The sequence below is a fragment of the Gekko japonicus genome, unplaced genomic scaffold (assembly GCF_001447785.1).
Source record: "Gekko japonicus isolate JY-2015 unplaced genomic scaffold, Gekko_japonicus_V1.1 scaffold39, whole genome shotgun sequence".
Classification (NCBI taxonomy): Eukaryota; Metazoa; Chordata; class Lepidosauria; order Squamata; family Gekkonidae; genus Gekko; species Gekko japonicus.
In genome coordinates this window covers 1,271,951-1,284,363 of record NW_015169778.1, presented here as the reverse complement: position 1 = coordinate 1,284,363, position 12,413 = coordinate 1,271,951, and the positions used below count along the sequence as shown (strand labels likewise).

At 44.8% G+C, this 12,413-nt stretch overlaps 1 protein-coding gene across 2 annotated transcripts; it reads right to left on the bottom strand.

Annotated features, from left to right (window-relative positions):
• Window positions 1–827: 827 nt before the first annotated feature.
• Window positions 828–9,525, bottom strand: ZADH2 (zinc binding alcohol dehydrogenase domain containing 2). Of its 2 annotated transcripts, none has more exons than XM_015416736.1 (2): window positions 9,011–9,525; window positions 828–2,435 (listed from the first exon to the last, which is right to left on the bottom strand). In XM_015416736.1, the coding sequence occupies exons 1-2, from the start codon at window positions 9,313–9,315 to the stop codon at window positions 1,511–1,513; spliced, it is 1,230 nt and encodes a 409-aa protein (XP_015272222.1). In that variant the 5' UTR covers window positions 9,316–9,525; the 3' UTR covers window positions 828–1,510. The 2 variants fall into 2 exon arrangements, with proteins under 2 accessions (XP_015272222.1, XP_015272223.1); XM_015416737.1 differs by lacking the exon at window positions 9,011–9,525 and adding an exon at window positions 8,660–8,798.
• Window positions 9,526–12,413: the final 2,888 nt, after the last annotated feature.

Sequence of the window (12,413 nt, the reverse complement as noted above, 5' to 3'; positions counted from 1 at the left end):
AATATGAAACCGACTAAGAAAGGTAGTTGAAGGAGAAGGCAATTATTTGCTATAAGAATTTTTTAAAAATAGCATGACAGATGAAGGTTATTAAATCCCAATAGGAACACAACAGAAAAGAAGAAACTGGAAACTGAACCAGTGTAAAATATTAACTATCTTAACAAAATTAGGAATATATGTGTAAATTATATGCTCTTACAGAGACAGCATTTTATTGCATAACCCTTTCCTGCTTGCACAGTACTATTTTAACCTAGCTAATGCAATCACTCCCTTCCTCTCTCTTCCCACTGAATATGGAATGTGATGTGGTCCAAGGATATCTGACATTATAACACAGGATTAGCCAATTCTTTCAGAAACAAAATTCTCACATACTTTGCCCGATGCAACGGGATTGTATCTAAAATGGTGACGCTGCATAACAGGAATGGAGATTGCACAGGTGCAGTTGAATGCTACTGTTTTAGCTGCTGCACTAAAGCTGCAGTCCTAAGAACACCTTCCCAGAAGTAAGCCCCAGCTAGTAGCCTTGAGTAGGATTCTCAGTAGACTTGTTTTGGATTGCTCTCTAAGGATTCTGTAATCGATTCTGTAATATATTTTTGAGACCCATTTTCCACCTACGTTTCTGTATCTAGAAAATGTTTTATTTCCTGAAATGTAAAAACTTTTGTATTTTCAAACAAAACTATAACATGTTAGTCTATTCTCCAGTGGAAATATTTACAGAATATAAAACGCTCCAGCTTAATAAATGAAGACATGATAATACTGGATAATAAGACAAAATAAATACAAACAGAAGGAGACCTTTTGGGGGCTTTATTAATTCTTTTGTTCCTGGATTACCTTAAAATAACAAGAATAAACAGGATAAGAAGAATGTAATATTATAGCAAAGGTGATCCATTTAATGGGGTAATATAACAAAAAAGGAATACTGGAAAAGTGACATTACAGGAAGTATATGTCAAAACAGAAATAAAGACGTGAACTTGGCAGGCTTGATTAACAGCAGCAAACTTGAGTGGGTTTTTTTCTGCTTTGATTTTTCAACCAGTACATTTATCTAGCAAGACATATTTTCCTAGCTGAACTAGAAATTTGCCTTTCCTAGCACAGAAAATAGAGCCACTGATTTGGAACCCCCGGTTGGATCATATTCATAGGATTCATATTCAAATCAGAAGAAAGTTACAAGATCAGTTTTATAGTTGGCCAGAATAATGCTCGTTATAGTTGGCCAGAATAATGCTCAGATTCAGCACAAGGCTGAATTTCCAGACGCAAAATGTAAAGCTGTTAAATGCAATGCCAATGACAAGTTACATTTTTAAATAATACAAAACCTCTAACTGAAACAAATCAAAACTTTACTAACACCTAAATGCTCTTTTTAATATGTTGCCTATTTCTAACTTTAAAAAAAAATTAAACTGTTTTAGTTATTGTGAGGCATAAAGTGACCATTCTCTCTCTTTTGATTTATATCATTGTTCTGTTTTTACAGCTTACTGTTGACAGAATGAGGTAATTCAACTACAATTTTTCCAATGTTTTTCCCCATGTACATATAATCTATAGCACGGAATACAGACTCTAAACCAGTGAACTTGCCTTCTGGAGCCATCTCTCCAAGGTCCACCTCACAAACCAGTTCTCTGTTTTCACACATTTCGAGCAAGTGTTTCATAGCCATTTGGTATTCAGAAAAGTAATGGTTTAAGAAGAAACCCCGGATGCTGGCTGATTTTTTTAGCAGTTTTGCTGGCAACATCTCAACATATCCTGGCTGAAGGCCAGTCCGTGTTTGGTAGCCAGAGATAAACCCAATCACTATCAGACGCCCTTTGATAGCCAAGGAGTTGACAGCCATATCAAACATCTTTCCACCAACAGATTCATATACTACATCCACACCTTGTGGGTAGTCCTTCTTCAGGACCTCAGTGACATTTTCGGTTTTATAGTTGATGGGGTGGTCACAGCCAATGGATTTCAGAAAACCAGATTTCTCATCACTGGAGCATGTTCCTATTACATGGCATTTGGCCTTCTTTGAAAGTTGCACAGCAAACTGACCAGTCCCTCCAGCTGCTGCTGTCACCAGAACAGTCTTCCCTTCACACAATTCTCCAAGCTCCTTCAGACTGATATATGCAGTCGTTCCACTTACCAGTAGTGTTAGAAACTCAGGTTTCACAGAAGGCACTGGAATAGCTTCTTTAGAAGGCACAATAGTGTATTCAGCAAAGGCCCCAGGCTTGACGTAGGCCACTGCTTGACCCACTGTGTATCTAGCACTTGCACTCAGTCCCAAAGCCACTACTTCTCCAATTCCTTCAAAACCTATATCAAACGGGGGCTTAACTGTTGTGTCATATCGGCCAGCTGAGTAGTTGATGTCAGACGCATTAATGCCAACAAATCTAGACGAAAACAAAAAAGTATTAAGAAGCCTTCTTTGACAAGCCTTTCATTTGTCATAAGAAAAAACTTTCAGTTAAATACACAAGAGAAGATATTTCAGTGATACATATTCAAATATTATCAAGATGGAGAAAAAAAAACCTTCCATGCAAAAAACAGAAATTACTTTAATCAGATCACAATTTTACCAGCACAGCATTTGACACATTTCTCAAAATTAAAATATGAGACATACTCTTGTCTGTTTAACCAAAATAAGAACAAAAGAATTAGATTTGCATAATCTAGGGAATAAAAATTGGCTTGTTCTTATACAAATAATGTATTATAATAAAATATGAACAAAGTAATAAACATGTTGACTCTGGCAAGAAATTAACTTTTCAGATTATAATAACTCTTTTAGTGACTAATGATAACATGAAATATCAATGTCCTCTCCAAGGTCGATGGTCATAAGTGTTACTGCGGGCAAATTTAAAGAAAATGGATGGAGTGACTGTAACACATTTGCCTTTTGATGCAACTCATTTGCACATTATTAAAATATTTTGCTGCATACAAATTACTTGCAACACCTTAAAACAACCTTGAAGGGAAGGACTAAAATTATGCAACTGTATTCTAACAGGTAAAAATCACCCTGAGTATCAAAAATGAGACTGTAGCTTATGACACTGAAATGCAAGTTATCTGCATGGAGATGTTGTTTATGGCCAGTTTTTCAGCAAAAAAATGGGGGGAAATCTACTATAGGATTGCTCTCTCAAAAATGCCAGTATGGCTGTTTCTCTTCCATATCCAAAAATAAACAAAAATCATGGTGTTTAATTAGGTGGAAAAGTGTGAAAACATGTGAAAAACAGATCTGAATGCCTTAACTAAAGAGCTTTATGGGTTTTTGTGGATTTATGGCAATTTGAAATCGTCTGTCTCCCATGGAAATAACAAAATGAACAGAAGGGCATTGGTCATTTTTAATTCTAAGGGAAACCTCTTCCAGAAGTAACCCCTGTTTATAGGTACATATGGCACAGCACACCTTCAGAAAGATGCACAGGTAGTGAAAGGAATGTGAAAATGGTTGCTCCCCCCTAATTTTTCACATAATCCAGTTGGTTTCTGTAACAAAGAGTATCTCGATTCCATGTACAGCTTTTTATAAAACCCTTCCTCCCTGTTTTAATTTATGTGACTCCTGTCTTGGGGGGTGGGGAGGCCAGCAGCTTCAGGGCAAAGCCATGGGATGTTTCCTTGAGGACATGCGAGAGAAAAGAGAGAGCCAAGGCCTGCAGTTCGACAGGGCTCCTTTACTCCAGTGCACAAACTCTCGCTTTCCCTTGCATGGCACCGTAACTTCTTGCAGAGAGGCTGCTAACCAGCGAGACAGGCGGGCAGGGAAGCAGCCTCATCCATTCATTACCACTGCTTGCCACTTTATCCCCACACAGCTGGCTTGCCTTGCCTGTGGAGCTCTCCTCCCCTCTACCCAAAGTCGCTCTTGCCAGGGAACTGAGGGAATTCTTCCGCCTAATTGTGGCTCTCCCGTCTCCTCTCTTTTTCAAGACACCCCCTGCCCCTGGTCACGCAATTGTTATGCAGACTCCAGACCCGATTTGCAAGCGATGTGGAGGAGCTGATCTCATCGGAATGAAGCTGGGCATTTAGCAAGATGTCACCTGGAATACTGCCTCAGAATATAGGTTAGGAATTAGGATTGGGCTATGTTCTGCTGTGTGTTCACCTAACCCTTCGGCCACAGCCCTCTCTGGTTTAAACGCCCTTCTTTTTTAAAAAAAATCATTCATATGGGCAGGAAGACTTAAGAAGGTAAACCTGAAAAGTTGGGGTGGAGGACAAAACATGACTTTACCACAGTTAGCTAGGGGGCTGGAGACCTTGCCCGCAGCTTGGTAGCAAAAAAGGTGGTGGTAGTGGTGGGGGAAGCCTCTTTTCTCACCCACCCCCCCGCAATGTTCTGCGAGAGTTTAGCCTCTCCGTTTGTTAACTGCAGGGGGGGGAGGAGTTGCAAGGGTCAAAGCAAGGGAAGACGTCGTGGATCGGCTTAGAAGTGCTCGACACCCCCCCCCGCGGAATCCTTTGGAAGGGATGTGCAAACAGGCCAGAACTGGCACCCGAAGGAGTGAGATGCCTTAGCGCTGTTGCTGCTGTAGAAGTCGATCGGGGCCATAGGCCACCGGGAGCTCCCTTTTCCAGGCACCTCCGTCTCTTGCCTGCTGCCCTCGTCCCCTCACCTCACACATGGCCACTCTCCTGCAAGGCAAGTCAGTCCGCCGGCAGCTGGCTTCCCAGCCCTGCTGCGTGGAACTCAGTTGGGAGGCAGAAAACCTGAGGACGGTTCAGGAAAGGTGTGAAAAGTGTGCTTTTGAAAGCAGGGCCACACGGCTCAAGAAATGTGTGTGTGGGGGGGAACAACTGGCATCTACTTCCCTGGCAAGAGCAGTGTGGAGAAATCGACGCTCCCAGAATGTGGAAATGCTTCTACCTCTGCGAATTCTGCACTGGACGCATTGCTATTAATCAGTGCAACTCATAAGTGCTGCTAAAGCACTTATTTCTTATTCAAATTTTTCTAGTGAACTCTGGGTTTTATTTTTAAAAGGCGCCTTCTTTACGTGATTGTAGACAAAACAGAAAGTATTGGGGTTTTTCAAAAATGAGATCTTTTCAGGGAGAGGGAGAGAGAGAGAGAGAGAGAGAGAGAGAGAGAGAGAGGTGTAAAATTATCCTGCGACTTGTAGGGTCTTTGATTTCAAAAGTGAAGACACAAGTTCAAGATCAGCTTGCAAACTTGTGTCAAAGAGGAGAGCCCGTTTCTCCGCAGTCATTGTTCTCCTTTAAAGTAACTACATGACCTTCATTACGTCCCCTTGCTTCCCCTCCCCCTATTTTTGTGGTCTGCATTTAAACCAGAAAGGCGGCCAAAATGCGAGGCGTTGGATCAAAAGATCTGGATTTCAGACGGGTTTTTTAAACTCAACCTAACTGCAGAGTGAATCTCTCCGGCTTTTACTTACGTGTAAGATTGGAGCATTTAAAAAAGAGCGTGCTAAAGAGGAGAGAAGGCTCCGTCTCCCACTCGAAGCAACGTACAGAATGCAGGAGAGTGAAAGACGCAGGGCAAGCCTCTTGGACAAGCAGACAAAACAAAGTCGCCAAATCCAAGAGCAGGGGGGAAAAACAAAAACAGTTCCCAGCCCAAACAATCGGCTTAGGGCTCTTCCACTCACTTCCACTGTGTTGTGCTTCCAACCCAAGGATCAACCTCCTCATCCCCCATTTCTAATATCCCATTTTCTTTGGGATGTTCCACTTAAATGGAAAACTGTTTCTGGAAACCTCTGGCTACATACAGAACATTCTAAAATGCATCGCTCAAAGACACCTCCCCTGGGTTGTCATGCATTTGCCTGGATACTTAGAAAACCCCATTTTCAGAATGGGTGGGGACAGTAATGGCTTTTTGTCAGGTTGGTTTTTTTTTTTTTTTAAAAACCCCACATTCCCGGCCCTCCCTTTTTTTGTAAAAAAAACCCTCCTCCATTTTGCCCTACAAACACACCTCCCACAAAATGTGAAAAGTTTATTGTCTGAAATCGATTTCCAGTTTGAAAGCATTTTTCCCCTGACTAAAGACTGAATTGAATTGCCCCCCCCCCTTCAGAAGATCCTGAAATAAAGAAGTGGGATTATTTTTCAGACAGAGGGAGAAGGGGTGGGGTCCACCTAAAGAGAATCCTGTCTGTCTGTCTGTGTTTTACACAAACTTAAAAACCTAGAAGAGCCATGTACATGCGTATTTGGGTGAATGGGGAATGTCCCCGATTATTTGCTCTCTTCATTGGAGTGGTGGGGCTAAACAAAATTTCTTTCTTTCTTTCTTATTATGACTGAATAAGCAGTCCTTGTCCTGTGAGGGCAGGAAGTCCCTTTTCCACTAGCATCTGGGTAAGGAGAGGGCAGAGTTTGAAGCAAGCTTTCATGAGGTAAGAGTGAGCATTAGAAAGGTTTGCTCTTAATATGCTCTATTCTGCACTAATGAGATGTTTCCATTCTCTGTGAGTTGTCCCGGCCAAAAAGAAAAAGAAGAAAAAAGAACATCTCAGGCAAATCCACATGACACAAAAGTTGTGAACTCCCAAGACTGCAATTTCTCACAAGCCTCCTCACCAACTGGGACGTGTTAAAGCCAAGGGAGGGAGGCAGGGAGGCAGGGCTCTCTCGTCTCGCTGCTCGGGCGCGAGCTGCCAGCTCCATTCCGGAGTGTGGACTAGCACGTCCTCCGAGTCCCCAGAGAGCCCACCCAGTATCAAGGGCAGGATGAGAGGCGTTACACTGAAAACAAAATAAACTGAATGCATAAATTTTCAAATTTCATAGGGAGAGAGGGGGGGAGGAGAAAGGGTTGGGGGGAGGGGATTCGGAAACAAGGATGTCACAGCAACTTCTCCGAGACCCGAAGCAGCAGCAAGGAGGTTCGGGTCTATTTCCCTATAACATTTTACATCAGTCTATTCTTCCTCCTCGCCTCCTCACCTGACTGAGGAATTGAACTGTCGTCTGAATGGGGTATGATTTTCAGAGACTTTTAAAAAAGGGCTTCAGACATTCCGGTCTCCAAAATACGATGTTCTAATGACAGCAGCAATTCAAACCTCTGACACCAGGGAGAGTGTATCTCTCTGTAATGCGGGTGTCGTACATTGCATAAAACATGCACATACTTCTAGGGACCAGATACTGGTTGGATGTGCGCTGTCTTGCAAAGAAGCGATCTGTGCCTAGGAGTGAGCGGGCGTCAATCGGGGAGTCCACTTAATCCTGTGTATTTGTAAACTGCAATTAATCCAGGTTGGCACTACTGGTTTCGATGGAGCAAAGTTTATTTAAACACAGTTTACTCGGGAATAATGCTAAGAAACCAGTTCCAGGTACTGAAAAATTATATTGGGCAACAATCTTAACTTTTTTTTAAAGTCTAAGAGCCACTCCCCCCTCCCATACACACGTTCACTCACCCTACAGGGATACTGAAGGGAATTCATAACACCAGCCTTGTAAAATTAAGAATTCCAGTTTTCTCCATGGATTAAAAGCACACGTGCACGCACCCGTGAGCCCCCCCCACAAAGCCCCTCTTTTTTTTCTGCACACTGATACTATCCGAGAGGAGCAATAAATTAAATCCTACTGAAATCTTTTTGGAGAAGGGTACGTTTTGTCTTAACACACTTCCAGTATAACCGAGAATTCATGAAAAGGACATCTGAACACCCAGTACCAACACAACTCCGACACAAATCACTACATACTATGTTAAGCAAAATGTCGTGTCTCTGCTCCACCAGTGACCCGCGACAACAGCCCACGATCCGCACTGCAGGCACCAGACCCGCCCAACAATGGCAAGACACTTCTGGAGAGACCCAGTCCTGGAAGCATGCTTACTAGGAAGTTAAGTCTCACTGAACTCTGCGGCATTTACTTCCGAGTAAACATGGTCAAGGTTGGAGCGGCAAAAACGTTGGGCGGGAGTGTGACATCTCCCCCCCCCCCCCCGCGCGCGCTTTTTGTTAGGGAAGGAGGAAGAGAGTAGCCGAGTTAAGACAGTGAAGAGTGACAGCGAAAGGTGGGCGGCAGTCAATACATTCGAGGTCCTCTGCTTTCCTGTTGATTCAGGGCTTGCTTAAGGATAGTGACGTGGAGAACTGGAAAGGAGGGAGGGGGGATAGCAGTCACAGCTGTATACATAACTTGCTCTAAACAATGTCTGGAGTGTGTTACAGGCGAGAGCGCGCTCACACACCGCCAAGTACCTATAAATAACTTCTACCCAATGGGTCTGCGCTAAGCCACACATGGAGATCCACACAGAACAGTCAGTTTTCTGCTACAGCAAAATAAGTCATCGCGGATCTGCCCGGTTAAAGCGCAGACAGGTGCTCCCCTATAAACACACGCGTAGGGTTGTAGGTACACGTTACAAACACAGGCAGACAGAAACCTGGGAGGAGTTTGGAAACAATTTCCTGATTTCGAAGTCCCTTCCTGAATCTTCGTGTCACGCACAACTTTCATATAGATTAGCCACAAATCCAAACGGGTGGAGCTGCGAAAACGCTCTCTTTTACACCCCCCTCCCCCAAGTATACTTGGATAGCATACCAACAAGAGGAGGGGGGAGGCAAAACACGCTTCCTACCTCCCAGCAGAAGCTGAAGTCATTAGACTCTTCTTCCTGGGTTTTTTTTTGCTGAGCCAGACTGAGAGGGCTCCCGCTCTGGAAGTTGCACCGAGGAGTTGCAAACCGGATGATGGAGTAAATCATTCGCAACAATAAAATTAAATCAACAGTCGCCAGATGGCAGCTGGTACAACTTGATCGGATCTCAGAGTGGGAATGAGCATGTGTGCCAGAGACCGGAGGCCAAAGGGTGTCGGAGGTTAGGAGGGCTGAGCACAGGGGCAGGACAAAGGGGGATATCACACCTCCCCCCCCCCATGGCGAAGATGAAAGATGCAGAGAGGAGTGTGTGTAAAAAAAAAATCTTACCTGTTTCTGACGAGCAAGTCGCCGTCTCCCGGGAGCGGCACAGGCACAGAATGGCGCAAGGTAACAGCTTCTCGGAAGTTGGCGCTCAGTTTCGCCACCACCAGCTTCTTCATGCAGGTGGGAATGGACGAGCCCTGGAAATCCAGAAAGTGACGGGAGTAGGACATGTCCACGATGGTCCGAGCACCGTGCCAGGTCGCCCGGGCAGGACTTGCCGGAGACGCCAGCTGGAGCGGCCGCCGCTGCCAGCGCCGCGCAGCTCCCCAAGATCTCAGCCACGCGCTGCTCGGGGCGCTCCAACTCATGCCTGATCCTGCACGCCGTCCTCGCCTTACCCCCTTGCCTCGACTTTCTCGGCACTCCCCCCCCCCGGGGGGGGGCTTTCCAGCCTAGGATAGTCTCAGACCTCCAGCTCAGACTGCGGGAGACCGGGCTCCGCACAGAGCGATTTGTGTATGTAAATACAATCTAATGTTGCAAGCTGCAGCCTGCCTGGAGTCCTCCCTTCCCAGCCCCTCGACAACACGGAAACAGCAGATCAGCGGCGGCGGCGGCAGCGGCAGCAGCAGCAGCAGCAGCAGCAGCAGCAGGCGCCGCAGGGTGGGTGGGGGGGAGAGAAACCCCAAAGAACAACAAAACCTTGCAGCTGATCTTCCGTTACCGTCGCCAGCCCCCAAACAGGGACCAAGTTTCCCTTTCGAAACCCAGCCAGCCCTGCCAAGTTGCGGGTGCCGCGGAAAAAACAACTTCAAACGAAGCAAAAACACACCCCGGGTGTTTTGTGTCGCTTGCAACAAAACAAGACAGAGACCCACACAGGCATGCAAAGCCTATGCCGAAGATCACGGCATCGAGGGGTTGCTTTCACTCAGAAAATATCTATTTTTTAAAAAAAGGGGGGGGGAGCCTTTCTATTTAACATTTTTTGTGTGTACGGAAGGAGATGCTCTGCATGCTAAGGAGGCGTTATAAGCCTAGAGAGAAAGCGCCGAATCTACCGCCGCCTCCACTTCTTTCAGTTCATCAGCAGACGGAGCTGATCCTTCTTAAATAGATATCTATAAAAAGAAACCTCGGATGCATTATTAGATCAATAAACGGTTTCGGCTCGGGGAAGAGAAGTTGCAGCTAATCTGGCAGTGTTGTTATTAGAGGCTCCAGGAGCCGCTGGCTGCCTGAAAGAGGCCCCTCCCCTTCCGTGCGAAACGTTCACTTCCTCGTAAGGTGGTACAAATCAACCCAGAGCCGCTAGCAACCGCTAGTGGAAACCGCGCTTGCGTTTGGGACAGGATGAAAACAACAGCGATTTACGAAAGGGTTTGAAGCATCTTTAAGGATCTGGATGCGTCTGTATATGGGAGCGCCATATACAGACCACCCCCCCACACACACCAATTACGGCTTGTGTCCTTCTTGTCTGCAGGTACACATGAAAAACACTTTACAGCCTCATAGATTTTATGACTCAGTGTAGCAAGATGGACTGAGAAGTCCATTGACTTCTCTCCCCCCCACCCCATGGTTGTGACATTAAATAATATTGCTATATATTTAGTTTGGGCTTAAAGATTTTATCTGCTCCCTCTCATCTGTAGGGTACTGCTTTTAAATCAGCCTCTGCCATGTTTAGAATTACTTTTTAGAAAGAGAGCATATGTGGGGTCAAAACACTTTCCAAAAATTACTTCCCAGCTCTGCCAGTCTTATTTTTTTTTTCATGGTGTTGCTGGGTTCAAATTGAACCAAATCTGAAAAAGTATTCTAATAACTTATTTGTAACTCCTTTAGAATTAACTCCAGCATCGTCATTTCAGGTCAGAGGTCTTATTTCTTAATTGTGCAGTTTTCATAGTAGAGATTCAAAAACAATCCTGATTTTACAAGACACTGCCAAGTGTTTTCTTTAAAATGCTGGTATATAACTTCTAAAAGCTTTTAAAAAGAGAATAAACTCGTTCTCTTCCTGATCTGAATGTCAATCATCCGAGCAAAACCAATTCAATAAAAATATGCATAATTCAAGAAACCACACACCCCTTAGCAAAAGGTTTGGGCCCTAAAACAGAAACAAACTTTGTAAAATTCTTACATTTGGGAGTGTGAATAGGGACTTGCTTGGTGCCTGCCCAGGACAAATAGCAACCCTTGGGTGATAAGTTTTCCAGAAGTTTGGACTGCGCAGCATATTCATTGCATGCTATACTTTTAGCCAGTTGTGTTTTACGACAACAAATCACTGTACCCATGTCTTCCCTGAAGAATCCCTTCAGATTTTTATTAACACTTTGGTTCTCATTTTTAGTCTTGGGGAAAAAAAATAGAAGCAGAAGAAAGAAAAATTAAGGAAAGCAATTAAAAAGATTGACAGGTATGGGTTTGTGTGAGACCTATTTGTAATTGTCAGGGTGACGTTAGCAAGAAGGAGGAGGAGTAAAAAAATCTGAAGCAGGAAAAGCAGCTCGATGTGTCTGTCTATCAGTTGAGACTGTCTGAAAGCTCTGGGATCTGAATGTGTGTGCTATATTTCAGTGAAAAGAGAAGCGAGGGAGAGTGGATCTCTTTCTCTCCCAGGAGTTTAAAGGGGGGGGGGACAGTTCATGTTTAATCTCTCCCACTCTGTGAGTGTCTCTGCTTCCCCCCCACCCCCACCTTTCACACACTCTCTCTGGGGGTTGCTTGGTTTGGGGGCTTTTGTTTGTTTTCTGTTGCAGATCAAGATCAACTCCAAAAAAATTCCATGTTAAAAACGTGTTTGCATTATACTAATATCAGAAGAAGCTGCGATCTTTGGAAAAGAGAGAGGGAGAGGAGAAAGAGAGAGAGGCAAGCAAGGCAGAAAAGTAGACCTCTCCGATGGTGCCACTGTTTGATCTGTTACTCTTTGGAAGGTGGAAGGAGGAGTGACTGACATTTCCCATCCGGTGTTATCTGTATGTATGGGGGCTTTACCCCCCCTTTTTTACTATTTGCTTTTCTTGCTCAGACGAAAGTGATGGGAGGAGAAGGGAAGACCGGATCGACCTCGTTTTCTGCACAATGAAAAAAGCTATTATCGGCGCAATAAAAACCACCATCGCGAAAAAAATTCCACGAGCTGTTCGAAACGCGGCAGCGGGCGAGAAAGTTGCGCTTTGAGACTCTTTGATCTTTGGAGAAAGGCTTGCGCGGAGGTGGGGGGGACACGCCGGCGAGAGGAAGACACAGAGTCTGAATCCGGCGTCTCATCGTTGCCGTTTTGCTCAATTCTCCGTCAAGCCGAAGATGCAGAAGAAGTAATCAAGGAAGGGTGGAGGGAGAAGGGGGGGGGAGCCGGATCAAGTCAGCGGATCTGGTCTGCTCCTCGTCGAAGTGAGCTAACCTCGTCTTGTCCATCTTCTCTTCTTCCTCCCCCCCCCCACCCGGC